The sequence below is a fragment of the Aythya marila genome, assembly GCF_965140915.1.
Source record: "Aythya marila genome assembly, chromosome: 6".
Taxonomy (NCBI): domain Eukaryota; kingdom Metazoa; phylum Chordata; class Aves; order Anseriformes; family Anatidae; genus Aythya; species Aythya marila.
In genome coordinates, this window is record NC_139047.1 from 12,840,098 (window position 1) to 12,859,371 (window position 19,274).

Below are 19,274 nucleotides of genomic sequence, written 5' to 3' on the forward strand. Positions count from 1 at the left end.
AACAAACGCCCACCAACTGGAGTTTGTACATGCACGCTAAGCACGCGTGAAGGACCCCAGTGTAGGTCAGATGGACAGCTTGCAACACTGTTTTAGCAAAATTAGTCTATAAATCAAACCACAATCCACCTGCAGTAGCTATAGCATTTAACTACCATACCCCCTTAATCCTCCCTCAAGCACATTGTGGGGTTGGACAGCCAGAGCTTTCGAGAGCCCTTCTGGAAGGGATGCGCTGCCCCCTAGTCGCCAGTAAGTTAATAGCACCTTCCACGGATCACAGCCCTGCTCCTCAGGCTCACCAAGTGATTGTCTGTGATGTGTGAGGTGCAGATGCACCAGGTCTTTGGAATATGAAAACAGGAAGTTATCGCCATTTTATCAATATCCTTATTTTCTGTACTAATTAAGAAGCCCTGAAAACGATGCAAAAATTGGAATAATTTTGATTTTTTTTAAATGCTTGAGAGGAAAGAAGTCCAAAGTCACACAACAGGTGGTGGAAAGTTACTGTGGCAGTATCAGTTCAGATAAATCTATTTTCAATTTCACATCACCATCAGTGCATTGAAGTCTTCCATTTCCTTCAACTTGTCTCCATTCCCTTAGCAAAAGCTAAATTTTAGCTTTAAGAAACAAAGATCCACCATACAACTATTTGGTTATTCACCAATATTTTGAAACAAAATTTATATTCCTGTTTAAAATGCTGAATAGAAGTCTAGATTAATGGTGAACATAAGCTTCCTATCTCCTCTACTCTTGGTTTAGGGTACTATGGTGCTGGAGCAATCTTGAAATTCAATTTTACCTTCTACTTTACCTGCCAGCCAAGTTTTACATTAATAATCTGGATTACTAAAAGAAGGTAGATTTAGATAGTAGGAAGAAATTCTTTACTATGAAGAGTGGTGAGACACTGGAACAGTTTGCCCAGAGAAGCTGTGGATGCCCCATCCCTGGAAGTGTTCAAGGCTTTGGGCAGCCTGCTCCAGTGGAAGGTGTCCCTGCCCATGCCAGTAGGTTGGAATTTAGATCATCTCTAAGGTCCCTCCCAACCCAAAGCATTCTATGGTTCTATGATTGAATTAACCACAGACACAGCCCAGTTTTTGCAATTACATTTATTCTAGATATATCAGATTTAAATCTTATTGAAAGCAGCTACATCCATTGATTGTACATAATCTTCAAAAGCTGTTATTCTTTCTTCCAGCATATCTGTTCCAACCTTATCATCTTCAACAACACACTGAATCTGGAGCTTTTTGATACCATAGCCAACTGGTACAAGCTTGGCTGAAAAACAAAACAAAAAAAAACATTTAATAATCTGATTGGTAGAACTTCAATTGCAAACCAAAGATTTAACTGGCTAATAGCACTCATCACAAGCTGCTTCAAAAGGTGTGATTAGTATTTGAATCTTAACCTGGCTGCTGTACTACTACACCTTTTTGACTACCCCATTTGTATTATCACTGAAGTGAGATTCTGCAGAGAAACATCCGTTTGCTATTTGGAGGGTGCTAGTTCAAACACCACACATACACAGCTCAAGCTACATGTACTGTAGCATGGCAATTCGTTCACTGTTATAACTGCCTGCATTTTCACAGGCAAACAGTGACCACAGTGCTACCTATTCATATAGTGTGGTTTGTTACGATGCTATCTCCCTCTCCCTGTGTTGAATTTTGTCCTACTTACAAGATCCCCAGACCAAGCCATCTGCTTGAATGCTTCGAACACACTCCTCTAGTTTGGCCATGTCTGTCTCATCATCCCAGGGCTTCACATCAAGCAAGATTGATGATTTGGCAACAACGGCTGGCTCTGGAGGAAAAAGAGAAGAGAATCACCATCAACAGCTAAGAAATTTCGAAAAACTCATTAATACACTTACAAAACTAGCTTTAAAAGACTAACTTTTCCTGTTTCATCAGGCAGGCCTCCTGCACCAACATACATGTGAGGAGAACTTAAGACATACATATCCCAATGTTTAAGATATAGGTGTATATTTTAAAAAAAATACTCAAAAGAAAATAAACATTAGCAAGCTAACACTGTTTGTTACATAGGAAGTCCTTCTCGGAGAGTCTGAGAAGGAGCTTAATGCTAGGTAACAGTTTATTTTCCACAGAGGGAATACTGCAACTGCTACAGTACCTAACAGTTTCAGACCAGTAACTGTGGAGGACTTGCATCTTACAGCCTTTCCTTTAAAAACTCAGCTTTCTTACAGTAACCTGCAGAGACTCCCATGCAGACATATTTACAACAGATGTAAAACTGGTGTAAATCAGATAAAATCCTGGGTTTGTCTTTATATAGAGAAAGCCCAGTCTTTTTAAGACAAACAGAAGTATAATAGCCAGGACAAAAACTATGCTCAGGTTTAGTGATTTGCTATGGGAAAGGCAAAGTTGACAGACAACTCAAGTAAAGACAATTACTTGCGTCTCGCTACAGTCAAGTTTATCAATTACAACTATGTTTTTAGCCATCCTGTTCAAATGCATAAAAACTAACCCCAGCATAAAGAGTTAAAAAGCACTTCACAGACATACTTTTGGATTTCTTAGATTCATACTGGGCCAGACGTTCTTCCCTCAGTTTCTTTGCTTCTTCACTTTCCTGAAAAAGAGAAATACAAAGTCATAGAAAAGCACCAAAACCCCGATCTTTAAATCACTACCAGATTGACTGGCATCTACTCAGGAAAAAAAACAAATCATCACAACTGTCAGCCGAAAGATGGTGATTTTGTTTTATTCATCATGGAACCAGTCAAACATTTCATCCCATCAGAACACATACCTTTCTAACCCAGAATTTTTATCTTTCAAAATTCTGTATTATGCAAAGATAGAAGAATTTGAGGATCCTGAGCAGGATCCGTTATCGAGGTCACAAATTACAGTGACCAAAACTAGTAAGGCAAGAATTTGCAAATACAGGAAATTATAAAAAAAAAAATCACAAGTCACTAGTACCTCTTCATCATCAGATCCAAAAAGATCAATGTCATCATCATCTTTGCTGTCTGTGGCTGCACCTGTTGTGTCCTCAACATCAGCAGGACCGTATTTCCCCAAAGCCTTCTTTACTCCTGGCAAACTGAAGGGAAACAGCAGGTGTTAAGAAGCTTCTCACATGTCAGTTCAAATACTGCCAATTTATCAGTGAACCGACAAGCACATTCATAGCAAAAGAACATGGTTAAGAACTAAAAACACATTAATCCTGCTACTTGAAAACAGAAATCCCCCAAAACGATTGCCAATACTCCTGAAAATACACTAGTTGAAACTACAGCAAATCCTATAGTCAAAACATGTCTAAGCAGTGATGGATCCTGCACAATTGTGCTGCCCTGTGTGAGTGTAGGGATAGAAAAACCTTTTATAATGGAATAATATATTTAGTATGTATCCTGTGTAGAATGTTATGAACTTCTAAATATATTTTTATTTAAAAATTAACAGTAACAGTAAACACGTTGACAGTATATGTGGGGCCAAAATCCCATGAATTAATGTCCTAGAGCTCACAGTGTTGTAGTCTCACTCTAAGCCCATAGTCTATTGTTACTGTGAACTGCTGTTACAAATGTTGTAAAACCAGCTTTAGCTTTCAGTAACTTTTAGTGTTTTCCATAGAATGGACTTTTTCAAGCAAGTTTATAATCTCAGTCCCATTTAGAGTTAAGATGGCTTCAAAAATCCACTGATCAAGCTACCCAACTTTACAAAAACTCCCTCAACAACAGGACTGAGGCACATAAAGGAGGCAGTGTAACAACTGACACTACCTATGCTGTACCTTTTTAGAGAGGCCTGCAGTCTCCATGGATGTCAATACAGCACCTTTCATGAACACTAAAATCTCTAAAAAAGAGAAAAGATAACATTTGCTTTTATGGTTTCCCTTCTTCATATGGGCTTTTGCATTGCAAATCTTTGATTTAGCTTAATTTGCTGGGATTAAAAAATGCTTTGTCATCTACTATTTGTATGTTTGTCTTCAGACCCATGTAAGATTACTGGTAAGAAATTTCAGCTTTCAGCAGTTATCTGTGGTAATAGGCAGCAACGCAACTCGAGCCTTTCCTAGAACTTCAAGTCACAGAAACTGAAAGTGTCAGCAAACGTTCAAAGGCAAATTCAGCTTCCTGAAATTCGAAGTGACCCGTGTAACGTACTGACAGAAGAGGTCTGCTCAGCTTCTAGCGCTGTTCCTGCTCCAACGCTAACAGAAAAGCCCACGTGGTACTGGCGAAAAGCACGATTTTGTTTAACCCCTCTAAACCAAACGCAGCGCTTCCTAGGCCTGTTGGCGCCCGGCTTCGCTCCCCGCTTTACCCATACCTCGCTTTTTGCTTCTCGTACGACTTGATGTGGTTGTACCACCGAAGGGCATGGTACAGTTCTGCGGGAGGCGGGGCACCGATGGCTTCAAAGACGGCTATGTCGGCCTGGGACGGCACATACCTGCGGGAAGCAAGCCGCGGTTAGCCCCTCTCCTCACGCCCAGCCACGGCCGCGGGCAGGACGGCGCCGGGGCAGCCCCAGCCCCAGCCGCCGCAGGCCGCGCAGCACAGGCCCGCGGGCCCAGCGCCCCCCCGCGGCCCGAGGCCCCCCCCCCGGTTCCCGGCACGCCCGCGGCAGCCCGGCCGCCCTCACCCCTCGATGTAGCTCTTATCGGCCAGGAAATCGTTGAGGACCCGGAGGCCGGCGGCGGACTTGAGGTCCCCGAAGCCCATGGCGGCAGCGGCGCGCCCCACGCCCGCACCCTCGGCCGCGCCGCCGCGCAAAGAGGTCCGGCGCCCCCTGCGCCCGCCTTATATAGTGTTGGGAATCCCTCCGCCGCTTCAAACGCGCGCTTACGCTTCCGCGCGGAGGGACGGTAAAAGAGTCCCTGGCGGGGTTTGCGCCGCCGCGGCGCGGGGCGCGCAGGGGCTGAGACTCAGAGGGGAGGGGGGATGGCAGCGAGGCGCTTCACGCTACGGGCGGCCCCGGGGCGCTTTGAGGCCTTAAAAAAGAAATTTACCCTTCCACGTCCTGACCCCTCCCCCCCCGCCTCCCGGGTGGCAGCGGAAGGGGGCGAGCACGTCCGAAGGCGGCGCGCGCATGCGTGACGGCGGCCGAGAGGGCTCGGCGGGGGGCGGCGGAAACACCCGAACCCTCCAGCTTCGGAGATCGCCGAGCGTGCGCGTCACGGACATTGCCGAGGCGGCAGCGGAAAGAGCCGAAGCGGCGGCGGAAAGAGCCGAAGCGGCCGCCATAGGGGCTGCGGGGGGAAGGCCCGGCGGCCTCCGAGCAGGTAACGGCCGGGGCGCGGCGGGGGCCGCGGCGCCGCCTCACGGGGGGAGCGGGGCCGGGGCCGGGGCCGGGCCGGGCTCTGCCTCCCCTGGCGGGCGGCCGGGGGCTGCGGGCGAGAGGCGCGGCGGGGGCGGCCCCAAGGTGACCCCGGGCTCGGCGGCCCGTGTGCTCTGCTTGTTTGTAGAGCCCAGCGGCTGCAGGGACAGCGACAGCGACAGGGACAGCGACAGCGACCGCGGCGCCTGCCCTGCCCAGCGCCATGTTCCGCCTGCCCGCCGTCCGCAGGGCCCTGGCCCGCGCCTCAGGAGCGTCTGGTAAGTGCGTGTGGGTGTTGGGCTTACTGCAGGGCACGTATGGGTGCTTCGTCTGCAGCTCTGGGGTTTTATATTGTGCATTTTACGCTTGGAGTTATATCCGTGGTGTATAACTGAGGGTAACGGGGTGTAATGGGGAGCGTGGGGGCTGACAGTTTGCCTCTAGCAGCACTTGACAGACGCTTATTTATTTATATTTACCTTTTCCATGTGTTTTTTTTTCAGGACGTACAACTACCACGGCAGCCAGCAACCAAATAGAGGTGTTTGTGGACGGTCAGCCTGTGTTGGTGAACCCGGGCACCACAGTACTTCAGGTGTGGGCAATGGCACGCCTACATTTTTTCTTGGACCCGCCCCCCGTCTCACTTCTTGGTGGTGTCACAGATTCTCAGTAGCAAAAATCCTCTTTGTTTGCTTCTTGAAGTTCTGTAGGGGTGTGAAAACTTACTGTAGTGACGTTTTGTGTGGGTGCAGATCCTTCAGGAGGAGTTCAGGATTTGATAGAGAAGCATCTGTCGTAGCTGTGTGAAAGGAGATCCATACAGCTTGAATCCAAACTGCAAAGCTTAAGCAGTACAATAGCAGACTTAGTTAAGTTCTAGTCGAAATTGCACCTTTGGATAGGAGTTACTAACTCAGCTGGGTTTTAGAACACCCCCAGCTGGAGTCTAGTGTAATGTTTTCTTAAATTATGCTTTTTTTTTTTTCTTGTTAGCTATTTGTGCTTACACGTGGTAACTTTTTTTGGTAGAAATCATCAGAAAAGTTAGGTCTTTTTATTTATTTATTTTTAACCAGAGTGTGCTTTGCTGATCTCGAAGTGGTAGCCCATACCCAATTACTGAATTCTGTGTTTTTCACCTGGCAGATGAAGCTAGTGCTATAGCATTGATCCCATTAGACAGGGTGCTTCTACACAAGAAAAGCCTTTCCCTGTTCTCTGGAAGTCTCTTCTATCTGTCCTCCTGTCCCCTCTTCAGACCCAGCATGGAAGAATGTTTCTTCGGCCTTGGGGTTCTACTAAGGTTGAAGATTGACCTTCATGGAGAGTGTCCTTGTTGTTGAATTATCTGAAGTCATTATGCCCCTTGTTTCTTTTATATTTTTCCAAATTTCCTCTTTTATGTGCTTTTGTTCAAATAGTGCATGCTTTCCTTAAAAATGATTTTTACTTTTGGTGTCCTATCTACTAAAAATAATTCTCTCTGTTCTTTGCGGAAAGGAAAGAATGAAGAAAAGTCAATTTGCATTTCCTCAATTATGCATTGTGGAAAAAATATAGTTAATAACCTTATGTATTTCTGCTTGACAACAATTTTTTTAAATTTGTTCCTATGAAAGTTAAAAGTTTAGTCAACGTAAGTTGAAAGGTTGAATGCACCGTATTCCTGAGCATTAAAACTGCTATTCCTTGAAAAATTCCACTAATTTTTTTGAGGTGGAAGTGAAAGATCTCACTCAAATGGAATTTTCCTTTGTTTCTTTCTTTGTAGGCCTGTGAAAAGGCTGGAATACAGATACCTCGGTTTTGTTACCACGATCGTCTCTCTGTTGCTGGAAACTGCAGGATGTGTCTTGTGGAAATAGAGAAAGCTCCAAAGGTATTGTATGTGTTTCATAGGAATTACAATTTTCTGCTGTGCTTAGGGCCTGCTTTTATCATATAAATAATTTTCTGCACTATTAGTACACAAATCGCTGTAATTCAACTGCTGCAAGCAGGTCTTTCCCTTCTGCATTTAATTTCATCTCTGTGTCTTATATGCGTTAAGGTGAAGTATGATGCTGGACCATAGTAATTGTCTACTTTTAGACCTATGGATCAAAGTCACTCAGTTTCTTATGGATTATCCTGCTACTGGAGATGAGCATTTGATAGCTGTGTATTTTTAGTTGGATATGTTTTTATGTTCTGTAGTTAAGGCTTCAGTTGCAGATTTTCAGTTGATGTTACACAAGTAGTAAATTTCAGATAATGTTTGAATGCAGCTGTGAGATTAGCATTCGCAGCTTTTTTCTAGCTACATGGAGGTTGCAGTTACTTATTACTCAGTATTTTAATGCAATTTGTATCAATGAAATCTGCTGTGAAATAGTAATCATGATTGTATACTGTCTTCAGCAGTGGTGTTCTAAGAAGTCTGTTTGGATAGTTAAGGCATTCTTTTAGAGATCAGTCTTGGATTACACCTTTAAATACACACACATGTAAAGCTTTCTAGCTTACCTCAACTTGAGTTCAATAGTGTGAGCTTTGCATTTCTGGAAATGTTCAATCATCACTAAAGATTGAAGTCACGATAGTCAATGTCACGAAGTGAGAGAAAAGTAGGAGGGATTCATTTTCTGAGCAGGAGTTTTTATTAATCTTGCAGTAATCTTGGGGAAAAACTTACTCTAAGACTCTTGGGAAATGCTGTGTACAAATAAATACCCAGTAAATGAATGATGCATGCTCTGAACTTCACTACTAGAGGTTTTCAAAATCATCAACTTTGCATCAACTATTTACTAAGTATGACTTCTAGTGGCTGTGTATTGGTTCGCTCCTCTTTTTATTCCTTTGCAGATACCTTTTAATTTCTGCAACATATTAAACTAATAACAGATGCCTATGTAAGAATGTTGTGGGGGGAGGCAGGGATTTCTGCCCATACCGGGAAGAAATATGTTGTGCTCACTCCTGCTTTTTGTGATGATTGCAGCCAGTAGCTGCTTGTGCCATGCCAGTTATGAAGGGCTGGAACATACTAACAAATTCTGAGAAGTCCAGGAAAGCAAGGTACCTTTCTTTTAGCCTCCTGTAGCTGATTACTTGTACTATCTGGTAAAGGGTATAAAGCTAACATTAACTGTATTCCTGAACTCAACAGGGAGGGTGTAATGGAGTTCCTGCTGGCAAATCACCCATTGGACTGTCCTATCTGTGATCAGGGTGGAGAATGTGACTTACAGGTAAAACATCCAATTAAATTGTGTAGACATGCATTTATATTCTTGCCTTAGGTGCTCTCCAGCAGCCTGGATACATTTGTTTTCTGTCTATTCTAGGATCAATCGATGATGTTTGGCAGTGATAGGAGTAGATTTAGAGAGGGTAAACGTGCTGTTGAGGACAAGAACATTGGCCCATTAGTCAAAACGATCATGACTCGGTGTATACAGTGCACTCGATGTATCAGGTAACGTCCTTTATTTTTTCACTGGATTCTGAGGGATACTGAGCAAGGGTATATGTATTAACTTATTACTTGTGAAAGTAACATAAGGGGTAGTCAAACTTAATTTATTTTCTGATTGTGCTTAAGAATTTTATTCTGCTAGGGACTGATAACTGGTTTCCCAGAGCTACCAGACAGCTGTCATATAGGAAGTAGAGATGGCCGAAACACGAAAACAAAGTCAGGATTCTGTGAGGCAGAACTGGCGATGTCCTCAGCTGTAGTTGCGAGATTTGTTTATTTATCTTCAGAAAATAAGAGTTGAAAAATGTGCCACGTTGTTGTTGTACATTCCAGATTTGTTTTTCATTCCTTCTGTGTCTACCAGATTTGCTAGTGAGGTTGCAGGGGTAGATGACTTGGGAACAACCGGAAGAGGAAATGATATGCAAGTTGGCACCTATGTTGAAAAAATGTTCATGTCTGAGTTATCAGGAAATATTATTGACATCTGTCCAGTTGGTGCTCTGACCTCCAAGCCGTATGCCTTTACTGCGCGCCCATGGGAGACAAGGTGTGTATTTCAACTCACATTGAAGATGCAGCTTTCTCTCTTTTTCTTACCATACTTCATCTAAGAATGCACCCATCACTCCATCCCTGATACCAAGGGCTTTCTCTGATTTAATCTAACACAAATTCTGTTATTGACTCAAAAATCATTCCAGAAAGGAAAGATATTATAATTTGTGAAGTATAGTGTGTAAACTATACTGCTGATCTTGTAGGTTACGCTGATTGCGTATTAGAAAAAATGTGTATAAAGTAAAATTCAAATTTGTTAACTCAGTAGTTGTTGAGGATATTAAATATCTGTGAAACTAAGCTCTTAACTTTATCTGAAGCTAAACCTATAGCACCTTTTTTTTTTTTTTTTTTTATAAATGTTGTTGAGCAGTTTGCTGCTGGTGGTATATAGAAAACCGAAAATGGTTTACTTATTCTCCTAAACAGAAAGGTAGAGTCAATTGATGTTCTTGATGCACTTGGAAGCAACATTGTAGTAAGCACAAGAACTGGAGAAGTGATGAGAATTTTGCCAAGGCTGCATGAAGATATCAATGAGGAATGGATATCTGACAAAACAAGGTGAGTGGGAGGTGTTCGCACATGTGTGCAACATGTACAGAATCATAAATGTGGACAGAAGTGCTGATTTCTGAATTCCATTGTTACTATTGTGAAGGTACAATTAAGTGTAATTGGTTAAAAAAAATAGGTTTAATATGATAATTGATGCTATTGGCTTATGTAATATTTTCATTTTTGTAGCCTCTTTTTCTCCCCAAAATTGTCAGATTTTTTTGCATGTTTTTGAGAAAATTGGATTTTTGGAGGAAATATTTGTTGTGCTTTTTTCTAATTGTTGCAAGCTCTTTAAAAAAAGCACAAACCTACAAAATATTTAGTAAACACAATTATCCTTGTCTTTGCTCTTTACTAATATTAGTGGTGTTCACTCAGGTTTGCTTATGATGGTCTGAAGCGTCAGAGACTTACTCAGCCAATGATCAAAAATGAGAAAGGACTGTTTGTTTATGCCTCATGGGAGGATGTGTTAACTCGTGTTGCTGGTGTGGTAAGAATAATTTTCAATATATGTATTGTAAAATTAATTTCTAAAGCTGGGCATATTAAAATGAATTAATAGGAAAACAGCCATATAGGAAAGGGCTTTTTTCCTTAAGGTTAGTAGGGAAAATTTGGCTTCCATTTTATTTCCAGTTAAATCTCTTATCTTTTGAATATGGTTTATTATTTTGTGGATTAGACCATCTGAAGAACTTTGTCTTATCATTATTTCAGGAACACGCAGGCAGCGCATAATTTAGGGTATTAGGAGAGAAATTACTTTTATTTAAATAGGAAGCTAAACTACTTCAGAAATCCAGGAGAAAGTGACTTTCTTGAATTACTCTGATCTATCAGAATCTGTAAATTTATTGAAATTGTGCTATCAACACTTTTGCCATCAAAGCCATTAATTCTGTATTACTTATCTGAATTGTGCTTGCCTCATTGCTTTCTCTCAGCAGTGATTGATTCTGGTGCTCAAATGAAGTGCTGCATGACTGCTCTGGATTTTGATTAAAAATTTTATGTGGGATAAAGTAGAATTGAATAACTGTAATTGAACTTTCCTCAAGGATATTTTTCCCAGTGGTACAGTAGCAGGGTTTGTTATGAAAGCTATTGCTTCTCAGACAATATCTTTTGAGTTTACTACCTGAGCTTGTCTTTTGGAAGTTTGTTTTCTGTCTATACTGTGGCTTCATTAAAATAAAAGCATTAACCAGTCTGCCTAACCTCGCCACACCAAATAAAAATCAGCCACATCTGAACAATAATTCAACCAAGAGAGATCTGCATAGCATAAGGAGCTGTTGTTTGCTTTAGCTGTGAGTTCTGAAGGAGCTGGAATTGCTGCCTTGCGGAAGTCAGATACTGCCGATTACTTTGTGTTACTCCAGGCTAGCAGATTGCACAGTTGGCTTTGGCTCATCCTAACATAACAAACATTTACCAAGTCCAAAGGGAATTCATTTCAGTGGTTTCTTTTGTTCACATTTATACCTTTTGTCTTTCCAGCTACAGGCTGTTGAAGGTAAGGATGTAGCAGCAATTGTAGGAGGACTGGTGGATGCGGAAGCACTAATAGCTCTAAAAGACTTGCTGAATAGAGTAAATAGTGATACGCTCTGCACTGAAGAGATCTTCCCTACTGATGGAGCTGGGTAAGAATGCAGGGAAAGTTTGTCCCTAATTACTGTATTAATGAGCTGACTCACAGACTGGAAAGTTTATGGTAAGATGTTGAAAGAGTCAAGGATAGTAACTGCCTATGTATTAGCAAGTTCTGTATGAGTTTCCAATGTTCATTTATAGAGTATTTATTGACTGTGGAGGCAAAAGTCTCCACTACAGCAAGATTTGTTTGCTTTATATATATAGAGGCTGCTCCAGTTCAGCAATAGACTACTGCAAGCTAGCTTTATACTCTTATAAAAAGTTTGATAATTCAGTCATTCTAGTTCTATTTAGTTTTGTGGAAACCACAGGACATTGCAGTCTTTTAAGCTGTGTAATAACAGATGGGAATTTGTGAAGGCTGATAATAACTGTGAACGTAGAAAATACCTATGTTGTAATTCTTTTAATGTTTTGCTGTTTCATATTCAGGAAAGAGAGAAGCTTTTGATAGTATTTGGATTAGTAATTCAGATCCAAAAAAAAAATTATTTCTCTTCCTGACATGAAAACATATTTTGTGATCTAGAATCTTTATTTCTCACTTATTTGTTTTTTTCTTCCTTGTACTGAATTTTCATTGCCTTGCTTCTTTCATTCTTTTATCACTTTGCTATAGCACAGATTTACGCTCTAACTACCTGCTTAATACCAAGATTGCTGGAGTGGAGGAAGCAGATGTCCTTCTCCTGGTTGGCACCAATCCACGCTTTGAGGCACCGCTTTTTAATGCTAGAATTCGAAAGAGGTATGTATCCCTTAGTGGTGAATGAGCATTCAAATGCATCTGGATTTGGCACAATGCTTGGTTGGAGCCGCAGGCAGTAAGTTGAGAGCATTCATCCAGGTGGACTCGGGGAATTTTGTTCACCCTTTTAGGAAAGGGGGATGGTGACCTGTAGACAAAGCACAGTTCTTCTCCCTGTAGTGTGTAAGCTGTATTTTGTTCATTCTCACTGACATTTTATGCAGGTCCATACACTTATTTATTCCTTTGTTAGGTAATGTAGACACTTCAGACTTTCTATCTTTCAGACATTTGTTAAAGCATATTTTTAAGAACAGTTTTCAGTATCAGTTTGCTGTTTTTTGTATTCTTGTTATAACACATCAGACTTGCTGATTTAGAAGCAGTAATTCAAGATTAATGTTTTCTCTGGTAAGTAATGTGGCCATTTTCCAAACTTTTGAACACTGCTAATTCATCTTTAACAAGACACGTCAGCAGGAGGTAACTGAGGTTTAAAAAAATGCTGTCCTACCAAATGTTCAGGGATTTTCCAAAATACACAATTTTAAACAATGACAACCTTAAAATGTTGAGGGGAAAAGAAAGATGCATTTAAATTTATGAAAGACTTGTCTGTTATAAAACTACTATGAGAAGCTGCAATAAATGAGAAATTTATAACCTGATAGGTTTTTGTGTGAAATAACTGGATTTCTAAAATTGTGAGCATTGTCAAACTCAAAATGCTCCCCTGTACAAATCATTTTAATTTAAATTTTAAGGCGATCAGGAATTAAACAAAAGAATAAACTTAATATTAGCTGTAGGTGTTTGTTTTGTTTGTGTTTGCCTAAAACTGTAAAAGATGGCTGAAAGGTGTAGCACTTCATTTTGTGCATCCTTTTTCTACTGAACTGGCAAAAGTTTGAGGGAGAAAGGGACTGAGTCATATACTTCTCCTATAAAGTGTACTGCAGCACTGGTTCCAGAATGTACACAGAGAAATATATCTAAAAACCATGAGCTTGCCTAACAGTCAAAATAATACTAAGCTATGTGTTACGAAAATAGTAAATGACATTTAAACTGCTTTGAAAGAATTTGTCCTATTTGGGGAAATTACATTAGCAGGCTTGGTTGACTGAAACTGTATTCCTTTTGATGTTATAAAATGTTTGCTGTGTTTTCAGCTGGCTTCACAATGACTTGCATGTGGCCCTTGTTGGCTCTCCCGTGAATTTGACCTACACATACGATCATCTAGGAGAGTCTCCGCAAATACTACAGGACATTGCTTCTGGAAAACATGCGTTCTGCAAGGTATGCACAACTTAAGAATGTGACTATTACAGTCCAGGTAAATTTAATAACCTAGATTCCTTGCAGAGACAGATTTGATCAGAAGTACCACATTGTATATGGGGTTATTTGCTTTTAATCAAATGCAGAGATGAGGTAATGATTGGTGAGCACCAAGTGTGTGTGAACTGTTTAATATATTCAAGTTTGTAAAACTTTCCAGTGCAGGATACTCCTGAAATATTTATTGATGTGGAACAGGCTGTTTCAGTCACTGCTGTTTCCACTTAGGTGTCTGATTATCAAGAGTATAGTTCAGTACTGACAAAGTAGCTTACTGTTACAGTCATTTCTCTTGGGTTTATCTCTACACGAAACAATGACCATTCCAGAACTGTACTTTTGTATGCAGACTTCTGTAGAAATTATAGGATTTATTATATTATCTGCACCAAGAGTTGTCTTCAGAGCCTTAGAATTCATGTCTTGATTCTTAACAGGTCCTCGACCAGGCCAAAAAGCCAGTGGTGGTGGTAGGTAGTGCAGCGTTGCAGCGCAGCGATGGAGCAGCTATCCATGCTGCAGTTTCCACCATTGCACAAAACGCCAGGACTAAAAGTGGTGTTGGTTCTGATTGGAAAGTCATGAACATCCTTCACAGGTTTGCTTTAAAGCTTTTTTCAGAGCCATTTTAATTCACTTAATGCTGGGCCTTACACAAGTTACCGTAATAGATGTGCGTATATTTCTTTATGTATACACAAGCACCTTACCCGGTTAAGACCTGCAGGGAATATAATTAGCAGAAACTTATTAGTAAAAATGGGTTTCTTGACCTCGCAAACTTTTCAGGGTCTTAATGAGATTATATTAGATTCTCTTATTCTATTATTTTTAAATGCAGAATTAAATGCTTAAGTTTAGAGGTTCAGAATACAAAAGAGCTTAATATCATACCATAGTGCCCAGTAAAAGACAGTGACACCAGTGTCACTTGCTAAGTAAATGATTTTTTTTTATCTAGAGGGAGAAAAACAAAATGACAATTATATTTAAGTAATGTGGTTTTTATAAGATTCCTTATATTGTGCAGCATCTTAACTGAGTGGCTGGTGTGCTTTAAAGCTTTTCGAGTACTATTACTCCTTTTGATAGGCAAGCTTCTTCTGTGACAGTCATTGCCCACTCTTCTTAAAACTCTGTCAAGTTGACAACTTCTATAAAGGAAAAATGATTGCAGCAAATACAGTTGTTCTCAGATTTGGAGACACAAAGTCCTGCCAAAAGCTGCTTTGTTGATGTAAAACTAGTATAGAGAGAACGAGGTTTGGTCCTCTGAAGAAAACCTGAATGTGAAACCCCACTGTTGAAACCGGAACATTTAATATGAAGGTGTTGATTCGTTAAAGAACATGCACAATACCTTTTTCATATGTGGCTTGCCAGTCTTTCATACTATCAAGAATTTTATGCTCTTGGTGTGCTATCTATCTGCCTTAAGTGTAAAAAGAAATTTAACATGATAGAACCTGTATTGTTGATTGTATCAGAAAAACATAAGGAGCAAAGGACTCAAAAGGTGTAAAAGTCACACTTGGTTGTTTTTAGAAGCCAAACTCAAAATTGATTGAGGGACACTAATAGGTTTAAAAAATCATTATTCTGTATGAAAGGAAAAACATTTCTTTTTTGATTTACTTACTGCAACAGTAAAATTGAAAGATCTGTACTCTACAGAGGTAACTTTTTCTTTTACATATAATCACAAACCTGGCACCTGATTATGTAGGATTATGCAAAGCTGTTTCTTTGGAAAAGAAAGAGACTGCTGGAAAACAAGAATGATGATTTAATTCTTTTAAAACGTTTTGTGTGTGTGAGTAAATGAATAGCAATGGAATGGTGGACTTAAGATGCTTCGGAGTGGCGGATGGGCTAGTAATTAGTCTTTCATCTACCATGTGAGTGCCCTAAATTAAAATCCTGCTGAGCTCAGTTCATGGCCAAAATGTGAACCTTGGTGTTCTAAATGACAAGCGAGCTGTCTGCCTCTAGGCCCTCACCTGTAATGCCTACCTTTATTTTGCTATCCCATCATAAATAGGTGAGATTCCCCAAAGAAGACAGCATCAGTTAGTCAAAAAGCAAAATCAACCTAATATTCTATTGATTTTTTTTTTCAAAATTCTCAGCTGCCTTTAAGCTTCATTTTTGTCCTATTAATGTTACAGACACTCCAAAAAAATGTCACTCCAAAAAAAATATTTGGTCAAAAGAAATTAAGCCTGTTCTGATGGGAGAGGGAGAATTCTGAAATAACCTGCAGTTACAATATGTTTGTTCCTACAGGGTTGCAAGCCAGGTAGCTGCTTTGGATCTGGGTTTCAAACCAGGAGTGGAAGCAATTAGGAAGAATCCTCCTAAAGTATTGTACCTCTTGGGAGCAGATTCGGGTTGTATAACACGGCAGGATTTGCCAAAGGATTGCTTTATCATCTATCAAGGTAATTAGTAGATGTAACTTTAGAAATATTACCATCTAAAAGCTGGAGAGAACGCCTTAACAGTGTTATACTCTTACAAACATATCTGTCCCTTTCATAAATTACGGCCTTTATTTTCTGCCATGAAATGAAACTTCCAAGTAACAACTGAGATACTGGTTATCTATTTTCTTAGGTAAAAATAAGAAAACGTTGATGACTAATGTGGGAATATAGAATAGTTTGGAGCATAGCTTCAAACCTGGCAGACAAAAGTGTGTTGGTTCCCAGCTGTTCTATCTTACCAAAACATGGTATTACCTTAATTCACTAAGCATCCTTGTTCCAGAAGTTCCCCCAAAGCTGAATAACTACAGAGGCTGAACCACATTTAACCACGGCTTGCTGGCTGTTCATTTTCCCCCGTTGGCATGAAAAAACAGAGCAATCAGCCTAATAGGCTTTATGTCGCTCTTTAAGTGAACCTCAAACTTTTTTTTTTTTTTTTCTGGGAACATGGAAATTCTGTATTGCCTTAGTAAGGCATTCCTCTTTAATTTGACTAACTTATGTCTTATATGGTTTTTACTGTTTCCTTTGTCCATCTATTTAGGACATCATGGGGATGTGGGAGCTCCCATGGCTGATGTTATCCTCCCAGGAGCAGCATATACAGAGAAGGCAGCCACATATGTGAACACTGAAGGTAGGGCCCAGCAGACAAGAGTAGCAGTAACACCACCTGGGATGGCAAGGGAAGACTGGAGAATTATTAGAGCTGTCTCTGAGGTACCATTTCTGCTATAAATTGCTTCTAATAAAAGTATAGTGAGTGGTTAAGTTCCTTTCATATTGAAAAGTGTTTCCAAAATGAGGTACATTTTCAGAGAAATGCACACTTGTAGTCTTAAGTAGTAGTGTTTTGTATTGAATCCTTACATAATTCTGTGAGTTAAATTATACTGTTTACCTTTTGGAGCTAGCACTAATGTTGTAGTTGCTGCTTGCTATTGGAATGCATAATGGCTGAAGCTTTGTCTGCAAATTCTGCTGGTCTTCACAAAGCACTTTAGAACAAACTGGTGGGAGGATAGTTAGTTCCTTGAATTTTAGAAAGAAAACAACGCTTAAGACAGGATTTGGTATCAGACAGGATCAAATACATGCTTACAAGTCACTGGAAACATGATGCATTAATAATTGCATCAATTTATCATATTTGGTGGTAAGCAAGGGAAAGTACAAATGAGATTATCTATATGGAAGGAGAAAAGTACTTTTTGTCTTTTTTCCTTTGTGTAGCAAACAAGCCTAACTTTTTTTTTTTTTTTTTTTTTAATAAAGAGGGTAATTTTAACTGTAGGCATCAAAAGCCCAACAGAATATTGCAAATTTGCTTTAGTTTGCACATTATAATTGCTTATGTGTTCAGAAGTGTAGATTTTTCCTGATTTTTCACTTTAGGTGTGTTAGTGGATTGGTAATTGAAAAAAACTATGTATTAAACACCTAGACTTGATGGCATTTCTTTCTGTGAATCTCTTAGATGGCTGGTATGACCCTGCCTTATGAAAACCTTGATCAGATACGGAAGCGTTTAGAAGAAGTATCTCCTAATCTGGTCCGATACGATGATGTGGAAGAGGCTAACTACTTCAAGCAGGCAAATGAATTATCAAAGGTAATCAAAAGCAAAGCATGTAAGCTTGATCTACGTAGCCTGATGCTTTTTAAAGGAATGGGCCTTCTTCATACATAGTATTGTAAACATACCTCGGTCTGCACTGAATAGTGAATGCAAACTTCACTGAACAGATACTTTTGTACCGAGTTCCTATCATACAGCTGGCTGACCTTTTTTTTTTTTTTTTTTTTTTAATTTTCCTGCCACAGTTAGTGAAGCAGCAGCTTCTTGCTGATCCTCTTGTTCCACCACAGCTCACAATAAAAGATTTCTATATGACAGGTATGTATAGTAAGGCCTTTCCAATCCAAAATCACCAATACATTATACTTTGCTCTACAGTGTGATTTTTGAGGTATTTGAAGCTTTCCACTAAGATCTGTAGGATTTATCTTTTTCTTCAAACATGATTTTCTGATAAAATTATATGGAATTTGCATAAACCATAAGGCTGTACTTTCAGCTAAGTGTTTTTCTATATTGTATCTGTATGCAGTCCTGTACTAAATCTCTTATATTGTCTGTGTGTAACGGTATATGCTGAAAATCAACAGTTTACACAAAAGTGTTTTATTTTTTTCCTTTCCAGATTCAATCAGTAGAGCATCCCAGACTATGGCCAAGTGTGTGAAAGCAGTTGTTGAAGGTGCTCATGCAGTGGAAGAGCCAGCCAGCTGCTAGTTAGTTACTATCAAACTGCTACCAACTTCATCCAAGTATTTACTGCAGTTAACAACTGTGATGGCTACTTTTTTTTTTTTTCCAAAAAAATCTATTTGCTAGGCAGTGGTATTTCTCTTTCCACATTTTCATCAGTTCAAGTAGTCCCATTAATATAGGACTGTTGTTGTGGCTGGAGACAACGTGCAGCATTCAACTTACTGTACCTAGAGGCAGAGTACACGATGATTGTATACAAATAAATTATAATATTAAACAGTTTGTTACCTATGTAATTCATATAGCTCATGCTTCTTGCAGGAGAAAAACTCAGAATCAGCATCTTTCTTCCAGAGCATTCAATTATTTTAAATGCTGCTGAGGGTGTGAACGTGCTATTTTTGTCATGCACTTTCAGAACAAGTTGTCCCTCTTTTGAGTCAAACATACCTGGTTTGTGTCAGTATTCACCTACCCCTGCCCTAGATATTTGTATGTTTCTCTGTTTAGCTGCAGTTCAGAAACTACTCGAGAATACAACTCATTTTTATGTCATGAAAAAGAGCAAGTGGTTTTCACACAGCTTTGTAATACTAAACAGTTCTTAAAATTTAGCAAAAGATAAAGGCCTTCAGATACACCAGTACAAGTACAGGGAGGAAAGATCTCAGTATGGTTTCTGTGTGGACTGCTCTTTTTATAGCAAAGTGGGGGAGGGGGCTGTGGGCTTTCTTTTTGAAGTGTTAGAATGACTTCAGAACAGTGAGTCTCTGCTCTGTAATGTTGGATATTGTAAGCTTGGAAG

General features: G+C 40.0%; 2 protein-coding genes across 2 annotated transcripts; one reads left to right on the forward strand and one right to left on the reverse strand.

The window, feature by feature from the left end:
- Window positions 1-1,109: 1,109 nt before the first annotated feature.
- On the reverse strand, window positions 1,110-4,846 carry EEF1B2 (eukaryotic translation elongation factor 1 beta 2). Its single transcript, XM_082763450.1, has 6 exons — window positions 4,689-4,846; window positions 4,374-4,496; window positions 3,000-3,123; window positions 2,574-2,640; window positions 1,711-1,836; window positions 1,110-1,299 (listed from the first exon to the last, which is right to left on the reverse strand). The coding sequence occupies exons 1-6, from the start codon at window positions 4,766-4,768 to the stop codon at window positions 1,145-1,147; spliced, it is 675 nt and encodes a 224-aa protein (XP_082619576.1). The 5' UTR covers window positions 4,769-4,846; the 3' UTR covers window positions 1,110-1,144.
- A 325-nt stretch (window positions 4,847-5,171) lies between these two features.
- Window positions 5,172-18,751, forward strand: NDUFS1 (NADH:ubiquinone oxidoreductase core subunit S1). The gene is made up of 19 exons (XM_082763449.1): window positions 5,172-5,328; window positions 5,512-5,641; window positions 5,867-5,958; window positions 7,138-7,245; window positions 8,350-8,426; window positions 8,518-8,599; window positions 8,696-8,826; window positions 9,194-9,379; window positions 9,820-9,954; window positions 10,330-10,444; window positions 11,455-11,600; window positions 12,233-12,361; window positions 13,534-13,663; window positions 14,143-14,303; window positions 15,992-16,146; window positions 16,739-16,914; window positions 17,672-17,806; window positions 18,019-18,091; window positions 18,399-18,751. The coding sequence occupies exons 2-19, from the start codon at window positions 5,587-5,589 to the stop codon at window positions 18,488-18,490; spliced, it is 2,178 nt and encodes a 725-aa protein (XP_082619575.1). The 5' UTR covers window positions 5,172-5,328; window positions 5,512-5,586; the 3' UTR covers window positions 18,491-18,751.
- Window positions 18,752-19,274: the final 523 nt, after the last annotated feature.

What these genes read in the sequence shown, in the direction of transcription:
- NDUFS1 (XM_082763449.1), top strand. Translation starts at nt 5,587, where the DNA reads ATGTTCCGCCTGCCCGCCGTCCGCAGGGCCCTGGCCCGCGCCTCAGGA. An exon ending in CGGGCACCACAGTACTTCAG is followed by an intron (nt 5,959 to 7,137) that starts GTGTGGGCAATG and finishes CTTTCTTTGTAG; the next exon opens with GCCTGTGAAAAGGCTGGAAT. An exon ending in TTGCTTTATCATCTATCAAG is followed by an intron (nt 16,147 to 16,738) that starts GTAATTAGTAGA and finishes CCATCTATTTAG; the next exon opens with GACATCATGGGGATGTGGGA.
- EEF1B2 (XM_082763450.1), bottom strand. Translation starts at nt 4,768, where the DNA reads ATGGGCTTCGGGGACCTCAAGTCCGCCGCCGGCCTCCGGGTCCTCAAC. An exon ending in TACGAGAAGCAAAAAGCGAG is followed by an intron (nt 3,124 to 4,373) that starts GTATGGGTAAAG and finishes GTTTCCCTTCAG; the next exon opens with TTTGCCAGGAGTAAAGAAGG. An exon ending in TGAATCTAAGAAATCCAAAA is followed by an intron (nt 1,837 to 2,573) that starts GTATGTCTGTGA and finishes TTTTTCCTCCAG; the next exon opens with AGCCAGCCGTTGTTGCCAAA.